At 39.3% G+C, this 23523-nt stretch overlaps 1 protein-coding gene across 2 annotated transcripts in view; it reads left to right on the plus strand.

The window, feature by feature from the left end:
- Positions 1-5177: 5177 nt before the first annotated feature.
- The window catches only part of arap2 (ArfGAP with RhoGAP domain, ankyrin repeat and PH domain 2), an 86207-nt gene continuing 67861 nt past the window's right edge, over positions 5178-23523 (plus strand). For both annotated transcript variants that reach the window (XM_053513471.1, XM_053513544.1), the window contains exons 1-7: positions 5178-6024; positions 6677-6747; positions 7979-8064; positions 8454-8518; positions 8740-9084; positions 12649-12718; positions 19890-20010. In XM_053513471.1, coding sequence (XP_053369446.1) covers positions 5231-6024; positions 6677-6747; positions 7979-8064; positions 8454-8518; positions 8740-9084; positions 12649-12718; positions 19890-20010 — 1552 coding nt within the window. In that variant the 5' untranslated portion in view covers positions 5178-5230. The remainder of the gene's footprint in view (positions 6025-6676; positions 6748-7978; positions 8065-8453; positions 8519-8739; positions 9085-12648; positions 12719-19889; positions 20011-23523) is intronic.

Raw genomic sequence — 23523 nt, forward strand, 5'->3', positions numbered from 1 at the left:
ATGGAGCAGTGTATGCACCTAAATGATTTTTATCAAATCTCAAGATTGTGGTTTTCAAATTACTTGGGATATTTAGTTTATAAAGAGAACAAAACTGCCTGTGTTTTAGAGAAAGGTTATTTCCACCAATTGCAGTATAAAAATACTTTTTCAGTCTTGCACAAAGTGTCTTAAAACTGAATGAAAAAAAATTGCATCCTGGCATCCTGGTGAACCTTGCACTTGCAACTTATTTTTCATAATTGCTTCTTGCTTGGGGCGCGCGGGGGCTTGGCAGTTTGCACTGTTTCCTCAGACCTCCTGGACTGGATGTTTGAACCTCGATTCCAATCCACTCATCAAAACAGCTTCTTTTCTGCTCACCTCAGCCTGAGAAAAATGCTTATACAGTGAAACCTTGGATTACGAGCACAATTAATTCAGGAAGTGGGTTATATTCCAAAACACTCGTAAATTAAAGCAAATTTTTCCATACGAAATAATGGAAACTCTAATTATTTATTCCACAGCTTCAAAAAATAAATACGTAAAAATAAATAATACAAAATATAAAGTAAAAATAAAACAAATGATCCTGCGTTTTACTTGTTTCTGTTTATGCGCGCAGGCGCTGTGTGTGTGTACATTTGTGTGTGTGTCTGTGAATCTAAAGTAAGAGGACGGCAGGAATCAGCCCCTCCCCTTCTCATCTTACACAGTAAACCTTTCTACCCTCTTATTTAAATTTCACACACACACACACACATTAACGGGAAGACTGTTTTGTTGGAAAAATCGCAAGGAACATCACTAATGACACTTGCATGAGCGCTTACTTACGGAATCACTGCTGTAAAGTAAAAAGAATCGCGACAGAGCAGTGTTTCTGTGTAGACACGCACGGATGTTGATTATACCAGTTAGAGACGCGCATTAAGACCCAGCAGGGGAGACGAGTAACCACAATTCCGCAGTGCAAGAGAGAGTAAAAACATTGGCTCAGACGTGATTACATGACACTCGGCGTCAAAACAAGAAGCGGATGCGTGCTACATGATACTCTGTACTCGTAAACCAAGACTTGCTTGTTTTTTTAAGTCAAAATGTATTAAAAATCTTTGCTCGTCTTGCGTAACACTCACAAATCGCGTTACTCGTAATCCGAGGTTTCACTGTAATTGGAATTAGTTTTACTAAAAATAGTGTCTTGTATGCATGACTTAAGTGTAAAAACGTATGTGTTTTTTTGGAAGAAAGGAAGAAGTGTGATTTAGCAGAATGGCTGCACCATAAAAAAAATATAAACACACACACAGGCACATTAAAAAGTTGAATCTATTGACCGTTTCTATCAACGTTTTTTAGAGTGGTTTGATAAAATCACAGAATAGAATAAATCAAAATATGATATTGATGCTGTTGTAAGTTTTAAACCCACATTTTTTTGTGGTAAAAAAGAAAAATGCACACTCACACGTAGTCTGATCCTGTGTGTGCATGTCCTCTCACATACTGACTAATAGCTGCATCTTCTCAGAATCTAAAACAATATTAAACACAAATACATACAGCTCTGGAAAAAAAAAAGAGAGCACTGCAATTTACTCCAGAAATCTTCTGGAATGTCATCACAAGAAAGATGGATTGTCACAAACCATCATGCAAAGCTGAGCTGTTTGCTTTTTTTTTTTTTTTTTTTTTTTTTGCAAAAAGTATAGAGGTATAAAGTTATCCAACAACAATGTGAAAACTGGTGGAGAGCATGCCAAAACGCATGAAAGCTGTAATTACATGTTTGGGTTATTCCACCAAATAATGATTTCTTATGGCAAAAGCATTAACACAATTTGTTTTCAAATTATTTGCAAAGCATAAAGAAATTATTACTTTGCAATGGTCTCTTATTTCTTTCCAGAGCTGTACGTACATATAAACATACATACATACATACAGGGTTGGACAATGAAACTGAAACACTGGCCAATTTAGTGGGAGTTTTCATGACTAAATCTTTATTGATTGCACATTCCACCAGTAAGAGCTGTGAAGGTTTAATTAGCAGTGTAATAGCACAGATTTGCTTAAGATATTGCAATGCACACAACATTAGGGGTGACGTATCAGAGTTCAAAAGAGGACAAATTGTTGGTACACGTCTCGCTGGCGCACCTGTGACCAAGACAGGAATTCTTTGTGATGTAATTAAGAGCCACGGTATCCAGGCTAATGTCAGCATACCACCAAGAAGGACGAACCACATCCAACAGGAGTAACTAGAAGCTGCAAGAGGAAGCTGTCTGCAAGGGATTTCAGGGTGCTAACCCAGCTTGTATCCAAAAAACATAAAACCACAGTTGCCCAACTCACTGCAGAATTAAATGAGCATCCCAACTCTCTTGTTTCCACCAAAACTGTTTGTCAGGAGCTTAACAGGGTCAATGTACTTGACCGGGCTGCTATAGCCAAACCTTTGGTCACTCCTGCCAATGCCAAATGTTGGTTTTAATGGTGCTAGCAGTGAAAATCTTGGGTTGCATTCAATGTGAAACATGTATTGTTCTCTGATGAGTCCAACTTTACTGTCTTTCCTAAATCCGAGAGAGTTACGGTGTGGAGAAGCCCCAAAAAGTGTAGCACCCAGACTGTTGCATGCCCAGAATGAAGCAATATCATGGCATTCCCTAGACCCAATACTTGTGCTAGATGGGCGCATCACTGCCAAGGACCACCGAACCATTCTGGAGGAACATGTGCACCCAATGGTTCAAACATTGTATCCTGAAGGCGGTGCCATGTATCAGGATAATAATGCACCAATACACACAGCAAGACTGGTGACAGAGTGATTTGATGAACATAAAAGTGATGTGCAGGACTTGTATATGGCGTTCCCCAGACAAATTGATGCTGTATTGGCCGCAAAAGGAGGCCCTACACCATACTAATGAATTATTGTGGTCTAAAACCAGGCGTTTTAGTTTTATTGTCCAACCCCTTACATTTTATATATACGTATGAGGGGATGCAGCTATTAGTCAGTATGTGATTGACAGAGAGCGAGAATTATTATAATAAAAAGTGTCCACTTTGCCCTGGAAACTATGTAACCAGGATTGTTAATACCGTCAAGATCTCTTCATGGCTGGTATAAGTCAATAGAAAAGGACAAAAAATGCAAAATATAATTTATTCAAGGCCTTCATTTAATGTCAAGGCTTCTGGAATATTATCCAAGGTATCTTTTTCAAATGTATCGCTTTTACCAGGCCGACAGGATAACTGTATTCTGGAGCTAGTTTACATTGTCAGAAAACTATCTATGATTCAGGTCAAATGTCACATGTGATGCTCAAGATAATGTTTGATACATGTTATATATTGATGCAGATATGTTTTACAGAACAGGATGTTGTTTTTTCTTTCTGACAACCAACGTAAAAATGGCCGATGTGTTTTGACAGAGGTGTTATAAGGGGTGTTGTACGTGTGCAGAGCAGACGCAGAAGCAGAGCTTCAGCAATGCGAACGTTCACTTGGATTGCTTTGTGTGTGGTGCATACATATTGCCTTCCCATGTCAGTTCTCTTGTAAATCCTGTGGTTAGATCATTGCTAAAACCACTAACCTACATCCGTTTTGTTTAACAATGCTTAATTATTTATTTTATTCAGCCATATGAAACTACATGTGTGCCCATGCTCAGCTTGCTTTTGCTGTGATGTGTAAATGATAGAGAAGCAATTTCCTTAGGGTTGTTTTGCAAGATGTCATTGTTCTTGTTTCCTCATGCCTATCTACCTTTGCACATCGCGAAGTTTTGTTGCACTACCATGTCTGACTTTCCACCTAATATCAGATTATGTATGGATATTATTTTTTAATGTGGGTTGAAATGTATAAAAATATGCTAAAGCCTGAAAGAAGAAGTGATTGGGGCAAATTGCAGAAGTGAACTGGCGTTTAATTTATAGTCACTTGTAAAACAGAGAAGATTTTAGTGCTCTTGCATCTGTCTATGCATTTTAAAAGCATTTATTTAAATTCGTGCATCGCTTCTCTGCGGAATTTGAATATTACATGGCACTTGCTAGACAAACATAGTGCTTATTTTAATGCCATAGACAGCAACTAAACAAAGCTAAAGTGTCGAGTTGCAAACTTCGTTTCTGCCAGGCTGTGACAGTGAGTAGTTAACCACAGCATGTCATGCATGCGCATGGCCTAGTTATCGACCTGTCCCTTATTGGCTTAATCAGCTTTTGTGGTCTGGGTGTAGGAAGATTGCAGTATAAGTTTGTTTGTGCGGGTTTTTTTTAATTGTAGTTCCATTTTGATTATCATTATTAATCACTAGAATTAAATCAGGACCCCACCCCAATAGGGTGCAAAAACACTAACACTGACTCTTGCACCCTATTTAGTTAGCATGCATTTCAAACTGTCATGTTAGATGCTTTAAGAGTGATGTTAAGAACATGTGAATTATTAAGAGTTCGAGAAGAGGAAATGCAAAAACCACCAATATGACCAAACGTACCCCCATTCATTTAATCATTTTCACTAACCTCTTGGTACAAGGTTATCCTGGTACAAGTAAAGTTTTAAAATGAAAAGTAACGAACAAGTATGAATAGGTGTGGACAAGGTGTGGATGAGATGAAAATACTCTGCAATGTTAGTCATGGGGCTTATCCAAAAATCTCAATTTGCAATGTGGTTTTATCACCACAGCAGTGGATTATGGAGCAAATCAAAGTGAGTCATAGCCTGGCATTTTGCACTGAGGTGTACTAACAAAGTATTAGTTTGAGTTAATTTGTGACCCTTATAATTCAATGAGTTATAATAGAAAGTCATGGTTTATGATAAACAGAGTCTTAACATATTCATAATATGCAAAACCATAATGGATATTCCACAGAATATAGTAAAACTTAAAAAAAAATTAAATGACACAAATACAATTTCACAAAGCTTCCATTTCGTTGAAGGCTGTTTTCATATTGATGGGAGGCCAAGAATACAGAAACAAACTCCATTAAAAATATCTGTCTCTGTGTAAATGTGGACTTGATGGATGAAAACTTCATCATTTGTCAAATAAACAAAACAAATTGTTCTGTCACCTTGCTTACCAATCAATTTCTCTGTTCAGTAACTAATTTACAATCTTTTTTTGTTTTTACTTCTTTTACAGCCTTCAACTCATGGCACCTTTCCTCCTCGTCAACTTGCTCGTACTGTCATTGCCATGACTTGTGAAGACTCAGATGGCATCCCTTCCTCCTTCCCCCTGGATCCGAGTGAGGAGATCTCTCTCTGGCTCTCCAGCCTTCACTTACCTCAGTATGCCGCTAGCTTTACTCAGGCAGGCTACCGCACCCTGGCAGACTGCAGGGGGCTTACTGAGGAAAAGCTCCTACAAGTGGCTCGCTTCCCCACCGGCCATCGGCGGAGGATCCTGCACAATCTCGAGTTCCTTATGGCGGGAGATAATGATAATGACGAAGCTCCTGAGATAGAAGAAGGGATGGAAAAGCCTGTTCCCTTTCCTAGAACCATCTTTCTTAAGGAAAGAAAAAGAGTAACAGCCTCTCAAGATAAACAGACTAATAGGGTTGGGGAAAGCAACAGATTGCCTGAAACCCAGACTCTTCCCACAAGGACTTGTAAAGAGAAAGAACTTAAACATGACCCTGGTTTTATTTCCACTGTTTCCTACACACTCCCACGTACCAATCACAAAGCATTCCCTTCAGATACCAGATCTGCCTCTTTGGCCAGCAGCAGTGAATCACTGTCATCATCTTCACATTCTTTGCCTGCAGATTGGGAAAACTTCTTGAAGGTGACTACTCCTGCCATTGTCTTTGATGCAAAAGATGAAGGTTGCCTAATAGGATTCCAAGGAGTGATGGTGGATAATGATATATATGAGAGTGGCCCGTTCACGGCTTCTTCTGCAAGGCCCACGCGCTCTTACAAGTTACGGCATAGGCCTGTGCCAGAGATCCCAGAACGCACCATCATACCATCACATGACTTGTAAGTGGTTGCTCAGTATACTGGATTAGGACGGTTTTATTTTTTGCATGTCTGTTTAAAATATATAGGATGTATAAATGGTAATAGTATGCAAGTAGGTTGATATGCAGTACGAGGGTCATGATTTATAGGTACATTTCTTGCAACTAATAAAGTCTGAACTAGTGGTGTGGTCAATGACCTTAATAACGGAAATATTGGTTATGATTCCAATCATGACAGAATACTGGCGCAGTGGGTAGCAATGCTGCCTTATGGTTTCATGGTTCTGGGTTTGATACTAAGATGAGGATCTGTTTAGGGTTCCTGTGCATTTTCTCTGTATGTGTTTATGTAGTTTTCCTCTGCATTCCTTTCATTTTCCAGGAACATACAGTGCTTGTAGGTGAATAGCTTTCATTAAAATTGCCCGATGAGAGTCTGATTGGCTTGATCCATAACAATAGTGACTATTATAAGGAGATAATTGAGGAAGGGTGAATAAATCATGGAATGATTGGACATTTGTTGTAATCTGTAGTATTATGTGCGTAGTTATTGGATGAACCTGGCTTGGTGTATGAAACTTTTTTTGGAAACAATTGTACATATTGATTATTAATAAATCATCTCCATAATATAAACCAATAAGAGTGATTCTCCCAATTTATAGGAATGTGCCTGTGAAATCTGTCACGGAGCAGCACAGCAGCGCAGACGATGCCAGTGGCAGCAGACAGAAAGGTATGCTCAACTTGATTTCTCCCTCATTTGCTTCATATTTAAGCACCATTTCCTTTTATGATTATTAGCTCTGCCACTGTTAAGCCCATGGAATGCAGCAGTGGTGCTGGACCACTGCTGTTGCGGTTTCAACGGAAGCTGCTTGTCATCTTCTCATGCACGGAGAGACCTAGTTTTCCAAAGTCTCAAAACTACATAAAGTTGCAGATGGCTTTGAAAACACTTGTTTTGTGGCTCTGTGGATGTGTGCATAAATGTATTAGGAAAGGCACTTTCCATTTCCTGGAGAGACTCTTCCAAAATTGTTTGTGCATGACAGCTACTATAGAGACTGGGGAATTGGGACCAGGGAATATTGAACTGAAGCCTTATGTAAGAGAGCTTGAGGTATTTCAGGATATTTTACATTTATAATGTACATATCCAGTCCCTTGTTTGCTTCTAAGCTCTGGAGGATAAGAGAAAGTGAAAGAATGAGAGATGGGTAGTGTAAGACATAGAAGATGCATATAGATGCGGGCTGGGGAGATGTGGTTCACTTAAAGCTTATGGAATTACAACACTGACATTGTGGCATTTATAGTAAATTTCATTTACCTTTATCCAGTTATATCTAACTCTTCGGTGTTGCTTAAGTAGCTTTTAAAATATTACTCTAATTACTTTAATAAGGCAAGTTCTTCCATGATAGATCGTATTCTCTGTTAATGGATATTGCAGTGTATGGTGCAGGCAGTGTGTAGAGGCAGATGTGAGAGAGAGAGAGAGTGTGTTGTGTGCAGTCAGAAGGTCAACTGCAGATAATGATAAATGATGACACCGATCTGAAATGACTCCTGTGCCACTGAGCTAAGTGATCTGATAGTGTCTGTCGTAGATAACGTACTGCACCGTGGATCAGACCCCCTTTGGTCTAGCCTTATCTAGTGGTGTGGTCCTGTCTATGAGCTGTGTGAGTGTGTGTCCTTCTAAAGAAAGCGCTCTGGACTTTCTGCTGCCCTTTACTATCACCATCCAGCGCATTCATTTGTCACCTTGACAACCATTCGTCCCAGCTATACCCCCTTTGGTCGAATAACTATTTTAAAGGACAGTGTAGGCACTTGCGTTGCTCTTCATGTTTCAACTTTTCTCCTCTTTTCTTCTCCTGTCTTGTTTCTTGTCTCTTCTCTTGCACATTAATTTAAGTGTGCTGCTGCTGGATGGATTTAAAAGCATTTCTGTATTTTAGGCCCCCTTTGTGGGACCCAGACATCTGAAGACATAAGTCCCTATGGTGAGGTTTACCTATACAACACCATTGAAGAAAACAAACTGGTAGGTACAACCCAGTATTTAATATCAATAAGATCATTAAAAAAAAGAAAGACTGAGCAAATGGAATTTGTAGCTAAAGGTTTATTTTCCTTTTTAAAAGGAAGGGTATTTTTTAATTCCTAAAGTCATGCTGTTTTGTACAGTATTTAGCCACCTTCCCTATTCGAGAGTAGCTAAATGTTTCTGCATTTTAGGTGGTCAATGATGTCATCTGTTTGAATTTAACTTGTACTCACTTCCTTTTGCTGTGTTTATGCCCGGGGTTTCAGTAACGTTTTTGGCACTGATTGTAAATGCCATTGAAACCATTTGGGAATTTCTGTTTCTGTACATACAGTAAGCATCTGTACATTGTAAACATGACAAGTACTGTAATGCACTTTTTTAAGGTTGTGGATACAAAGGAAATGTTCAACCAAGAAACAAAGGAAAAACTGGAACAGAAAGCAACAAGGTATTGTATGGTGGCCTATTGTAACTTGTATATTAACCCTTTGTGGTAGCTTCTTGTTTTTTTTACTTTTATACTTTAAGAGGGAGGCTCATGATAGAAAATGAACTTGCTTGTGGATTTGCTTCTTGTCTGTTTAAAAACCCAGTCATAACGTCATGTATCTTTATCAGAAATGTATTCATGAATGCATACTCTCACTTCCTGTTTCTCTGTGACTACAGGAAGCAGCAGGCCAAGCAGCTAGACAAGGTGACAGAAAGCACAAGTAGACCCCTCAGTGATGATTACGCTTTGCTTCAGCCATACATTTCTAGTCAGGAGCAGGCCAATGAGTATTCCTTAAGCATAACAAAGTCCCTCCTCCAGCCTTCCATGTCATTGCCTGGAACCAAATCACAGGTGGCTTCAGGTGGCGTTTGTAGTGAGCCACAGGATGCTCTCTCTCGACTTGTGAAACACACGCTTCCTCTCCACAATGAAACGTCTATTTCTCCTTATGCCTGCTTCTACGGACACCCTAAACAATCAGTCAAAATGGGGTGGCTGGACAAGCTCTCTCCTCAAGGGTAAGGAATAATGCAGAGAAATAAAGACGAATCTGAAATTAGTACACTGTGGAGAAGTCTTGAGCCACTCATAATTTCTTAGTTTAAAATTAAATGATGTAGGTTAAATTAAAGAATAGAAATAAATGTTTTACTGTGACAGGCTGCAAAATCCCTAAAGATACAATTTAAAAAAAATAGTCGTCTATGTATCAACCTCGGCAGCAACCTCACTTCAGTGGTTGATGTCCCAACCACTCGGCATTCAGCATCACCAGTATACTAATCACCATCTGTATCATCTGTCGTCATCAGTGCCTGTTTCTCACTGGTTCATGCCTTAAGTTAGATGGTGTGTTTCACGTTTGAATGATTCATAGGCTACTGCGTGGCTTAACAAAAACCTCTGACATTGAAAATCAGGGCCAAAAAAGTTTATCAAAAACACAAGAAAGTCTGGCTTTTTGGAAACAAAATAAATATGAAGAAATTAGGGGCGGCTCAAGACTTTTGCACAGTACCGTATATACTGTAGCAGATATTATGCATCAATTCCACCGTTATTCATAATTCTGACTTCTGTTCTTCTGATCAGAAGATGTTGATCATGTTCTTTTCTAGCACATCTTGATGAATTTCTGTATTTCTGTAGTTTCAAACTACAAAAACAGTACTCTCTCTTTTAATCTTTATAGCACCTATAAGGTTCAGTATCACGGGAGGCCTGGAGCCTATCTCATGAGACTCAGGGTACTAGGCAGGGTACGACCTGCACAGGGTGCCAGTTCATAGAAAGGCACAAGCACATCCCATCCCCCTCGCACGTACTCGTACACTATGGGTAACACGCACTCATAACTGATTCAGGAATGGAACCCTAACCCTGTAGGTGTGAGGCCACCTTGCTAACCTCTATACCAACGTGCTGCCTCCTACGCAAACACATGCACGGCAAATGTGCCACATAAAGGAATTTAAAACGCATTATGTTGATATGGTAAGGTTTTCTTTGAGTAAAAGTTTATTTAGCATTTTTAGGAGAATTCTCCAGTGGCAGCTTATGTAATAGTCAGAAGTAAAGCTGTAACTTTAAGTTTTCAGAAAAGGGAACTTTTTCAGGACTTGCAGCTTGTTGGTAACAGGGGTAAGCTGAGTTTTTGTGTTAATAGCTTAAAGATGTGGGGCAAGCAGTGGCTGTTCAGAGAACTGTTTATAGAGGCTGTTTATATTGTTGCTATAACTTAAATGATAACCGGAACTAACTTATTTTGTGGATGTTTCACAAAAATAGATGCAGGTTGATAAAGTAAAAAGTATGACATTCTGTTAACTAATTATTTGACTGAATAAAGCACTTTTATGATTTGTTACAAAAATGATTCTGCATGATGATAGAATATGTCATTATGTTTAGAATAGTAAATGTAGAATGGAAAAAAAGAAAGTAAAGGTAAAAAACTAAAGCCTGAGAGCAGTCCTTTTCACAAGCGTTAAATGTTTCTCAAACGCCTCGTCTCTACCTTACTTCTGTGGGGTTGTCATGTGATGGCAATTTAATAAATTTATTTTTTGTAAGGCATGCATAGTATACAGTACAGTATAATGGCTTAGTCTTTGGAATATTTGGAATTTCCTTTGGGATAGAAGTATCTAGCTAAATAGCAAGCTAGATAGCTAGATACTGTAGCTAGATAGATAATCTAGCTTACTAACTAGCTAGCTACTGTACCTGTATGTACCTACTTATTTTATAGTATCACAGCTTTATCCATCAGCTGATACTGATTCAGTACTGACTGAATTAAGTCGACTCTGCAAACTACTGTTGCCTGAAACATACCAGTTTTGATCACAGTGAGTTTTAGAACATTTGTTGTCCACATTGGTACATCTCAAGGTGACATCACTACCAGCGACTAAACCACCAAGGCCTCTAAGGCTTCTGTTTTAGACACAAAACCAAAAGAGTACAAATAGCTTTGTAAGGCCTTGACTGCAAATAAAGCGCATGTTCTTCCACTCACCTTACAAGATGGTTCTACTGCTTATGGAAACTCATCTGAACCCTTAGGAGTGCAAATAGCTTTATTTTATTTTTAAACTATTTCTAGGCGCTTAAAATAAATGAAAGAAATGGGGAAAAGGAGTACACAACATCTAAAATACACTACATGGCTAAAAAATAAATCAAATAAATAAAGTCGAATATTCCAAGATTTCATTCAGTCAACTTTAACTTCGATTACAGCGCACAGTTTGGTGTCTGGTTCATGTGTGAAAATGATTCCTCATGTTTCCAGGACCACTCTTTCACAAACTGAGCCCTGGAATATGCCTGTACCATCAGGGAAGGAAAACTCCATTGGTGTGATAACCTGGTCATTCATTACATTCAGGTCATAGGCAACCCACGATTGTAACACTGTCTCCAGAGGCTTGCACAGAGGAATTTTCCAGGTTGAAGTTTTATTGTCATATGCACAGTAAAGAAACAGGTTCCCCCGAATGATGAAATTCAAGTCCCCCAATGAATGCAACGAAAAAATAAAAATAATAAAATAAATATGGGTACACAAAAGAATATATAAAAAAAGATGTGTTTAAAACGGTTTTAAAAGTGGAATAGGAAATATGTAAATATGTACTGTAAACAGTCCATAGAATTGTTTACAGTACATATTTACAGTCCACTACTGCAAATTTTCAAAGAGTGTGAAAAAAAAAAAAAGCCTGCTATGTTTTTGAGTAGGCCCGCAGTGAGTGTGCAATGCTGCGATGGGTGTGCAAATTGTGCAAATGATTGTGACTAGGGGTCACTGTTCATGATACCCACAGCTCTTTGTACATTTTTGTTCTGCCCTGCGCTGGAATATGGTCAATCTGAACCCAAATGTCAAACCAAATGTCCTTGTTCCTTCGCTGCCAATTCCAATCTTTATACTCCCTTACAAATTCCTGCATTTGTTTTTCTGATTTAGACTTACTAACAAGTGGGGTTCAACTGGTTAATCTTAATCTTTTGAGCTCACATCGCGTTGGGTGTGTATGGAAATGCTTTTATTTTTACTATTAAACATAGCTGTGGTTTTTCACATCATTTTTTTTGTGATGTTTTACATGACTACTTTTTTTTTTTATTGACCAGGCAGTGTATTTGCAAAGACACTTCATAATGAAAATCCTAGCTAAAAACTAATGATAGACTGCTTATACTTATATACACTTTGCTCAGTTTGGTGCTCATTTAAGTATTGCTTCTGTATTTTATAGTGGTTTCTGTATTTCATCTTCCTTTGGCGGAAATGGTGCTCATAGTGTTTTCACAGCTATTTTCACGGAAACGTTATTTTTGCTGCGTGGTCACACAGAGATGTTAATGACCTAGAGGGTGTTGGAGCCAATCCTTATTTCTGTTGTCTGTGGTTTTGTCACATGAAGCATTTAAACCAACTACAGTGGGCTAGTAAACTGATGACAGATAACTCAGAATTGTGCTTCTGTTTCACTGCCATGTCGACTTAGGGTTGTTTTGGCTCTTTTTTTTTCCTATAAGTTGAACTTACTATTTACTATTTTTACTTTCAGAAATCGTGTCTTTCAGAGAAGATGGGTCAAGTTTGATGGAGAGAATCTTACTTACTATAACAATGAAAAGGTTAGTGAAAGTGATTTCCACATTCCATGTGCACTTACTTCTATGCACAGACCCATACACACACACATGCACACAGTGGTTGTGCTAAATTCCTAGTTTCAGAACGGAAGATAGTAATGAGTTAATAGGCAATTCATTTTTTTAACATCTTTTCCCCCTGTTTCCACTATATTCATATCTCACAACAAAGTTTAATTATTTAGTAACCCTCAGCAGGCCTACATCAGGCCTCATCTTCAGGCAGCTTACAAGCCAAAAGTGCCTCTTTTAATGTTTTTTTTTTTTCTTTCTTTTTTCGATTGCTGCCAGTTCATTTATAAATATGAATAAAAATGCTAGTCCTGTAAGAATTATGACATTATCAACTAATTGCAATTATTTAAGCTGATCAGGATTGTTTGGCCTAATTACACTAGCTTTCACATTATGAGAATTACATGAGTCACATGAATATACAGTATGTACTTATCAAACATTTGCACCAAATTAGAATAATTATTCAAAGCCTTTTATCTTTCAACTGTATGCAATTAGGATCGAATTATCATTACAATAAAATGTAGGTAATTAGGTTTAAAACGTACAATGCAGTAACATTTTAGCAGAGTTGTCCTTTTTTGTTGAAAAGTGGTGTACATTTATTCATTTTTTTTAGCCTATTCAAGTATTTATACACAGCCACTTAAAGGTTTTTAAAACTATTATTATTTTTGTTTAAAAAACAAAGGATGGAATAAAGTTAAATACTCTACAGTCTGGAAATCTGTAAAAAGTAATGGGTTTCTGACATTATTTTATTGCAAAAACAATACTCATAGATTTGACGGGATGGGTCAGGCAATCGCTATAATTAGAACCTTCTATAAATCTTTCTACTTCTTACATAAGTTTTTTACAAAACATCTTACATAATTACATTATAGGAACTTAGTCTACTTTGCATGTTATATGGTCTTATAGTAGCTGCTTCACATGCACTTTAAAAAAGGACTCTTTTAGAGTCCCATTCGAACCTTCAAGTAGATAAATCCTGATCTGTTACGATTTATGTATTGGTTAAATAGTTATTTACTTGCCAGCATTAACACATGAAGTTGTGTTCTAAACCTTTTTGACTTTATGCATATTTATAATTCATGCTGTTTTCCAATTTGCATTTTTTATGTGTGTGTGTGCATAATACTAGTGTTATAGTTCTATAATGATTGGCATGAATTCAACAGAATAGACAATTAGGTCATTTATCACAATTATTTGTACGCCGATCAATTGTCGCCCAAAAGTTCATAATTGACAGGCCTTCTGTTTATGTTAAGAGAACCCGGCTGCCATTAAGTGTCAGTTAATGGTTCACTACCGCTGATTGTTAGCTGGCTAGTCAAGCTGAGGCTAATGTTTTATCACTGCTCTGTTGTAAGGCTGCTGTTAGTAAAAGCTCTGCATTAGGAAAAGATTCCATGCCAATTCTGCTTGGATTGTGAAAGTGCTCATGACCTTGTCAAGCTCAGAATGTTACTCCTTTGCCTCAACTGCTGTTTCTTTGGCAAGCGTGACTTGAATTTCATCTTTCTATACGAGTAATAAATATATAAGTAAAAAATCACATGGTTGATGGCTAAAAATAAAAGTGTAAATGTAGCATAATGGCATAAAATGTCATTGCATCAAGGTCGGTGCCAGTGCAGGGCTGAGAATGATCAACCACCCAAATCATATCTGCTCAATGGTGGTAGTGTAGTGGTCTCTGTGAGTTGATGGATGAGGTGGAGAAGGATGACAAATTGGGCATGGACTAGAGTAATTAAATGGTAAATTCTGTAGGCTAATGAATCTAGGTACAAGGTAGGAATACTTAAAAAAAAAAAAAAAAAACACTGGCATGGTTGCTGCTCTATGGCTAACAGCTTATAGTTCTGTTTCCTGTATATTCTCCGGTTAGTAGCTTTTAGTGTCTTTAAACTGAGGTGTTTTTATAATTACTCATTCTCACATGTTATATGTCAAACATATCTATCAACTATCCGGCTTTCAAATATCGGCTTATCCAGAGAACAAAGCAGCGCCATTATCGGATCATAGGTGAAGGTGATGGTGGATGTATGTGACACCGTTGAATAAAGGCATGCCACATTTTTTTTCAGGAAGAGAACAAGAGATAGAGGGGTTTGTGTGGAAAGGTGACATTGCGCCATGCTAGGCTGAGCACCTGTCTGCATTGAGCTGTTACGCTGCTTTAGCCCTATTTAGCTCCTATAAATGAGGGTCAGCAGCAGAACTGTTTCCTGCTTCCCTCAGCATCCTTTTCGTCTCTTTCTCCCTTCCTCTCTTTCTATGGCTCTTTGTGAGTTTTCTCTCCCTCACTCCCTGCATGTCTTAAAGAAGAAGCAGGGTTAGTATCATGCTTAACAGTGGGAAAAAGAGAGAAGAGGAAGCAAAAAAGGGTAAGAACACTGCAACTCAGCGACACTGTATCTTTTCGGTGTCACCCAGAAGAGGATTTTGAGTCTCGTTCCTCTTCCTCACGTCGTCTCGGGGAGCTTTTTTTTTTTCTTCTTCTTTTTTTCTCTCCCCCTTCCTGCCAATGCTCCCTCGGGCTTGCTCGTTAGGAATCTAAATCTGCCTCCTGATTTTTGTGACACTGCTATGTGAATGCGTGTATTGTAAAAAGCACTATACGAATAAAATTGAATTAAAATGATCTATTTTCCTCCCCTGACTTTTCATCCCTAGGTCTCTTTTTATCATGGTTTGTGTTATGAGCATAATGTAGCTTTGTCTGTTTAACCACCATCATTTTTTTAAAATGTATATATATTCTTTGTGTATTCAACCGGTTTGTTAGTCTCTCTTTGAATCTGTGTTTGCAAATTGGGTTTGTAGGCAGCCATGGCATGCTCTTTTTTTTATTGTTCATCATTCATATAAATTCCATGTAATTTATGTTTTTTAATCAGTTGTTAATTATAGCTCTGTATTCTCTTTTATTTACTCTACCCTGGAGTCTTTATTTCAGGACGTTGACGTACTTGTGGTCATGACTCGTTTGTGTGTGTGTGTGAGAGAGAGGAAGAGTGTGGTAAGGCTACCATTGTGTTTTTTTTTTCTCTTTGTGGTCAGAATGACTGCTTTAGCTTTTACTACTCACAACGTGCAGCTCGTTCATTAACAACTTGAAAGGACACAGATCTAATATGGTAGCAAGGAAACAAAATGTGCTAATTAGCCATGCATGTATTTTATGTAAATATTTTAGTTGCTTCTATCACTGGTTATATAGTGATACACAAGCAATAGTATACAAAAGAACTCTTCTAACTCCCCTTTAAATGTTGATTATAATTATATAGGTTGGTGTTTGGGTCAAATTGTAATTTTTGGATTACTGTCGATTTACTGGGAATGGAACGCGTGAATTCTGAGAGATAAGGCAAACATTTTTCTGTCGTGCCATTCGGGAGCGCTTTATGCTTCCCCCTCCTTTTTAATCTAAGCAGATGTGTAGATGTGGATGAGCTCTGGGTTTTTAATGTAGGCTCAATGGATTGAACCAATCGCGTTTGAAATGCAAATTAAAAAAGCCTCATAGCTGAAAACAATTTTTAAATAGCTCTGATTTACTTGCAGCCTAATTCCCCTAAACCCCCCCCCCCACACACACACACAATTTCTTTGGGTCGCCAGATCAGATCATACGAATCCAATATTTATTGGCACAGGTTTAATCCAGATGCGAAAACCCACCTATTTCTCCAAGCTGGCACTTATGATGCCCTACATTATTATATACTGTATTACATGTAGGCATATGGTTAAAGGCCTTGTGTAAGGGCCTAACAGTGGCAACCCGCGCTCGAACACGCAGCAACCCAGAGACACAACCGCTTGAGCAACCACTTCCTCCTTACATGCAGTCTAATGATCCAATAATAATTTGATTGATCTTTTAATCTGACAAAACATGTTCAGGTCTACGCCTCACTCAGACAAGAATAAAGCAATAGAGGCCAATTTGAATTAAATGTGCTTAAACAAGATGGCTAATGCTTTTAATAATCCATTAAACAGCTGCATAAACCTTTTGTGTCTGATTACTTTTGCTGTTGGAATCTGCATTGGTAACATTAGAAGACGAGTGAAGGTATTATATTAATGGATAATGTGTGTGAATGTTGAGCAAATATAAATTGCTGAGCAGCTTTGCTGTGCAGTCTCTTCTTGCTGTCTGTTTGAAAACTGCACTCTGGTAAAGTTTTGCTAGCACATAAATGATTTTTTAACAGTGCAAGCTACTTGATTAAGAACAAGCTAGACTCATGCGCCTTTCGCTGTTATGGTAACAGTGACACAAACCCTGACTTTTACATGAAACTTTGTAACATGTGATTACATGAAACGTGCATGTACTGTATAGTGTGTCCAGGATAGGATGCATGCAACAATAACAATACTGCAGACATATTCAGCATTATTCAACTTAATATTCTTATTATTTCAGTCTCATATGCACACCACTCTTCCCACACTCCTTTTCACTTCTCTAAAGAAAGCTGACGAAACCGGCCAGACATAGACAGCTTCTGCTCACTCCATCATCACCTGGTGATGTCATCAAACACTGTCGACTCCTGTAGGCGTGGGAGAAGGGACCCACACACTCTCTCACTAGATCTGTTTAGGGCCCCAAGAGCTTAAGTAGCCAGTTCCCTCTGGTGTTTCTCTCCAGTTACATCAACCTTATCTCCGAGTTCCTATGAGAGTTTGACAGCATGATTTTGTGCTGTGTGTGTGTGTGTGTGCGTGTTTAAATCAGGGTTTTAGAATGTCACCTGTCTTTAGATAGAGGTTGAAAAGCCTTGGAGATAGGATTAACTCTCTGTCTGAGACTGAATTAAGGCAAAGCTTTCTTCCCGAAGTTGCCATCAGTTCCCTGTGAAAGTGCTCGGCTGTCCTTTTTTTCTGCAGTGTCCTCTCTTTGCCTTTTAGCATATCTGCAACAGCGGCATTAGAGGCTAGTCATCGTGTTCCTGTTCACTGCAGTGTCTATGCGGAGGCAGTGAGGACTCCGCCAGGCTTGCTCCTGGCAACATTTACAAATTATTGCTCATAATAATGGCAGAGCTCAGAACTCTGAGCGTGATCCAAAGGGACTGCGATATGCGTTTGGTGTACTTTTGCCTGCAGTGCCTCAGCATGGCCAGTTGGTGTCTCTGTGGCTCCATAGTGGAAATGAAACCCAGGCGTTTTGCAGTATGAGCAAGGTTAAAGGCAAAACAGCACTCCATGCAGAACCTGTACAGTTAGGCTGGTGCAGGACCTCTTCTCCAACTCCTAATCTTAACCATTATGGAATAAATGGCAAATTTGTGCTTGGACCAGTGACAAATGATGCTGTCCACTGACACAAATTGCAGTATCTCTCAGCGCATATGCATATGTCTTTGTTAAGCAGGTCTCAGAGCCCTAATGTTATACCCGTCCCCTGTCATGCATGTTCCATATTTAATCACAGAAAAAAATGCCCACACGGAGCATACCGGTCACACACGTACTGTATACACAGTGTGTACAGTTTCTATGCAGGGCTGAATGCAAACCCAGCTCATTTGACCGTGTTTGCCATGAGGTTTTTCCATATATCAGGAGGCAAAGCTCATTCTTATTAACTGAAGGTGCATCCATAATCCTTACACACTTGTATGTTGGTGTTCTGTCATTTGTCTTCCTACACAGTGCACCTCTAAAAACTCTTAATGGATGTTTCTCGTGTTTACACATTCACTCTCCGTTTCAGCTCTGTCCCTGTGACCTCAAAAATAACAATTACAATGTGTAATTAACGTTAACCCAGATAGCGCCTAATTATCGGCACTTAGCTTTCGAAAAGATGTGCTCGTTTCTCTTTTCACTCGTCCCTTGCTCCTCTGTTTTCCCCATCCGTCCAAATTTAGATGGAGAGAGACTCATTAGAATGCTGCTAAGTTCGTGGCCCTAGCGCCGTAGCAACGGGAGAAGTGCTAAATTGGAGAGAGAGAGAAATCCCACAGAAAGGAGATGGCCGCCCCTTGCCATAATTAGGGTTAGCTGTAGCCGCCACTGTTAACATCATGCCTTAATTTGTGAAGATGCTCCTCTCCATGACCCCTTTTCCTCTGCTCTCTTGCTCTCTTTTTCTTTCTACCTTGTGCGACCGTTTCTTCACTACCTTTTCTCTCGCTCTCTCTCTCTCTCCCTTATTTATTTCCTCACAATATGTTTGCTGTCACCCCCCCTGCTTCCCATTTGTTATACATTTCTTCACTTTCTGCACATCTCCCACTGTGCCTCCATTTCCCTTTTGCGCTCACTAAGGAGGGAGTCCCGTACTCAATCATTTCTGCTATTTCCAGATAGAAATTCCAGAAATAGTGCAAGGTCATCATTGTAATTAAGAGGCAGATGGAATATACGAATCGGTCTCTCTAGCAAGATTAAAAATTCACTTGCCCATAGTTCATGTGTAGAGGAGACGGAGCTGCCTGCCACCACCGCCGCTGCTGCTGCTGAAGGTTTGGTGGTTGAATTGAAATAAAGAAATTACAGACAGATCTGAGGCTCAGGGCATAGGGCTGAAAAGTGATCATTTTTGCTTTCCAGTTAGTTTCAAGCATCCAGAGAGAGACCATATACCCTTTTCCCAAAGTAAGCAAGCCATCTTTCCTGCTTAAAACCCTGTGAATCTCCTCATGCTGTAAATATGTGAGAGGTTTATTTGCTTGAGAGGATCCTAGTATTAGTATTCGGACCAGCTGCATATCCGCGTGTGTTTACAGTGTATATCTATTTTTTTTTTACCTAGGGCCTGAACCCACACAGGAATTGGATCTAAATGATGTGTGTGTGTGTGTGTGTGTGTGTGTGTGTGTGTGCGTACGTGAGTGCATATATGTGTGCATAAGTATGTGTGTGTGTGTGTGTGTCTAGGTTTATCTCCCTTTCAATCACTCTTTTAGCAGATGTATCAGAGTTGGATTTTACTTTGCTGTGAAGTAGATGTCAGTGGTTTGTGTGGTGTGTATGGTGTGTGTGTGTGTGGGCAGGTTGGGTGGGTGGGTGGGTTTTAGTATGAATGTGATTGTCTTTTAAAGTAGCGAGACTGAATTTTCTCTCTCTCTCTCTCTCTCTCTCTCTGCAGGAGATGTACTCTAAAGGATTGGTCTCTCTCCTAGCTGTTAAGCAGGTGCGCTCTGTGGGAGACAATAAGTTTGAGGTGGTCACCGCAACGAGAACCTTTGTTTTTCGAGTAGAAAAAGAAGGTGAGACTTTTCTATTTATCCCCTCGCTCATTCTCATTCACAGCCTCACTTTTATTCCTACTGTTCTCTGTATTTTCACCCACATTCCCCCTCGCAGGAACACGAGTAGTTAAACTTCTGGGCTTTTTCACTCATTGCTGGTTCTCCAGTACAGTAACAAAATAAACCCGAATTTGTTTTATTAATAGCCTTGGTGCAGAGATTATTTTCTCAAATGTCTCAGATTGCCACAATGATCTATTTTTTTAATCATCTCCTTATGGACTGATATTACTTATTTAAAAAAAAAAAAAAAAAAGCTTGTAAAAATAGAGGCATGTCCTGACTGCAGCATAAGGGTCATTACTACAAGCAGTAATTTCAACATATCTTCCTGCAGTTGCTCCTTCCTCTCCATAAACCTGTTAAACTTCTTCTTCTTTGTTGTTTAACATCGGTTGGAATTCAGTAGGTTGATTACATCACTGCCAACTGTAGGTTTCATTCTTTATCTTCCTGGCCTCATAAAATATATAACTATATTATAATTAAGTCGAAGCAGGCTAGGATTGGGATAGGAAAAAAAAGTTGTGTGTACATAGTTTGAAAACCATCTCGGATGGTCAAAAGCGGATACACTATATGAAGAAAAGTATTTGGTCAAACCTGTTTTGAATTCAGGTCTTTAAATCAGGCTTTAGCAGACCAAGACATCTTGGACAATGCTATATGTCCAACTTTGGGGATGGCCCTTTTCTATTTCAACATGACTGTGGCCCAGTGCACAAAGCAACGACTATAAAGACATGGTTTGATGAGTTCAGTATGAAAGAACTTGACCGGCCCTAACACAGAGCCCTGACTTCAACCGCATCAAGCATCTTTGGGTGGACTGGAACGGAGATTGTGGCCTTCACATCCAACATCAGTGCCTGACCTCTTAAATACTATATAGATTGAATGGGCACAAATTCCCACAAAAACACTCCAAAAGCTTGTGGACAGCCTTCCAAGAAGAGTGGAAGCTGTTATACTTGCAAAATGGGCACCACCTTAATATTGAAGTATACAGTATGTATTTGGGTAAAATTGCAGGTTTGGCCAAATGATTTTGTCTATATAGTGTATATAGAAATTTATTAATTAAGTGTAATCACACAGGTCCAGGTGAAAATAGCAAAAAGGCCATGTGTACCAATACACACGAACTTGGCTATAACAACAAAAAAGGAGAAAATCTAATACACAAAGACCGAAACCACAAAAGGTTCACAGTTTGTAAGTATCTTCAGTAAACACTTACCAAACTCTTCTCTAAATTTCTAACCTCTGGGGCAAGACAGGAAAAAGTCATTTCAGGTACTTGGACTTTCCCAGGGGTTTAATAGTGTCCACAAATTTTGGTAACACACACACTCTTCACTGACTGAAGGAATTCTAATTATATAGAGCTTAAAGCATTAACCCCCTCATCTCATTAGACCTGTCCTAATGTGTTTTTATTATACTGTAAGGCATTTTATAACACGATTTTATTTTCATATTATGCAGCTTTAGTTTACATGGCGCAAACACACTGCTGTATTTTCACAGGATTCCCAGCTTCCAAAGTGTGCGTCCATGAACCAATATGATACTCATTACAGAGGACCTAAGGAATTTATCAGAATGTTCTACAAAAATGTGTTTATTGGAATCCAGTAACTCTATTTAGGTTTCCATCATGAGGTAGTTTTGAGTACAGAGTATTTCTGTTCTGTTTTCTATACAGGAACATATGTTCAAATGCTTGTCAGTTGCAATCGCACATCCAGTTCCGATATAGTAGATGGGAATGCAATCTCATTCACACCACTTCTCTTCCCCTCTTGTTTGCTGTGCCATCACTTTCTCTCTTTCTCCCTCACCGCTCTTCCTGTCTCTCTCCGCCAGACATTCTCAAGCAGAATGGTGTGTGTGCTCTTCTCACCGCTCATCTTCTTCGATTAGCTGGGGCCTTGTCTGGTTTAATGAGAGCTTTACTTTCCTCATCGCCGCTGTTTGGAGTCGGCCAACTAACAGAGTGTAGACACGCTTCACGCTGAGCCGTAACACGGAGCTGGCACGGTGACGACAAAGATGATGAAGGATGATGGTGGCATGATTTTAAATATGTGCATTAAATGCGCTGCTCGAGTGCATTATTGTCAGTCAGGTTCGGAGGGGTTTGCTTAGAGCGCTATTTATATAATCCCGCGATGTCTTGCAGGGAAAATCAGCATCGCCTGTGAACGTGCCAATTTATAAAGCAAGTAAAAGCCCTGTCTCTATGTCAGGACTTGTCAGCATGCAGGATGTGTAGCTCCCGACTGCAGATTAGAAAGGCAGCGCTATAGCTTTGGGCATGTGGTAAAAAATGTTTATATATCTTGCAAAAATTTTTATCCTTTGTCTCTCTGATATTGCAACCTACGGATCTGTAGTCTATTGCCCCCCGCAAGTCTGGACGAGGGGGTTAGCAAAGCGGTTTCATTAGCTGTGTTTTGGACGGCAAAGACAGCCTGGTCAGCTCATGCATCTTTAAACAGCTTTATAGCAGACTGAGAGAGTCATCAATCTTAAGACAAACACGAAAGATGGAGGAAAAGAGCAATGGAGTGGGTGTACAGGTTGGAGGTGGACAACGAAAAAAAGAAAAGGCCATGACTGAGCGGAGAGAGAGTATGGAGGGAGAAAGTGTGTGCGCGCGAGAGAGAGAGTGAGAGACGGGGAGCACATGCTGAATAATTTAGATGCATAGGAATATGTATGGGTGTGTGGGATCATCCACAGCTGTGCAGTGTTTTTGCCAGGCTGCAGGTGTTGAGGTCTTCCCAGGTGAACCTCAGCGACGCAGAAGCAAACTTTATAGCGTTCTTGTGGTATTGTGACTGTAAAACATTTGTGTGGAGGGAGTAAGAAATAAGCACTAAAGTACCCAGACAGAAACTCCCACATGCCAACAAACACACACCTGCCGTAAGTATCATGTTCGTCCATGGGCGTTAACTTATATTCACATTGTTTGTTTAGTTCCTGCTGTGTGTTCTTTTTCAAGTACAGCTGCATGGTATGAAATAAAACTCGCATTACGCAATGCCTTATAGTAAATTAAAAACACATTAGGGAAGGCATAATACGACACGGTTAAAGACCAACCTGCATTATTTTGGCCTGAATTATTGATGTGTGTTTAATAATGCAAAAGCCATTATTTGTCGGAACACCCACAGAACGCACGCTGAAAATATCAGACATTAGTCAGGATTCTCACGCACGGTGGCAAATTGCAATTTTTTTTTTAAGCTCTCATTTGCATGTTGTAGCATTTGGTGTTTGGTGTAGCTATAGCACTTATTACACAATCAGCCCAAATGCCAGTGGTCAGTGTTTATCTGTGTGCAGTGGTGTGTTCATGTCGGGGATAAATGAAAAGTATAAAAATAGTACATTGGGATTACATTGTCGTGCACTACAATTGCAATATGCCTTGCAATGACCTAAAACGAAAGGATA

This window comes from Clarias gariepinus, chromosome 1 (assembly GCF_024256425.1).
Source record: "Clarias gariepinus isolate MV-2021 ecotype Netherlands chromosome 1, CGAR_prim_01v2, whole genome shotgun sequence".
In the NCBI taxonomy this organism is placed as follows: domain Eukaryota; kingdom Metazoa; phylum Chordata; class Actinopteri; order Siluriformes; family Clariidae; genus Clarias; species Clarias gariepinus.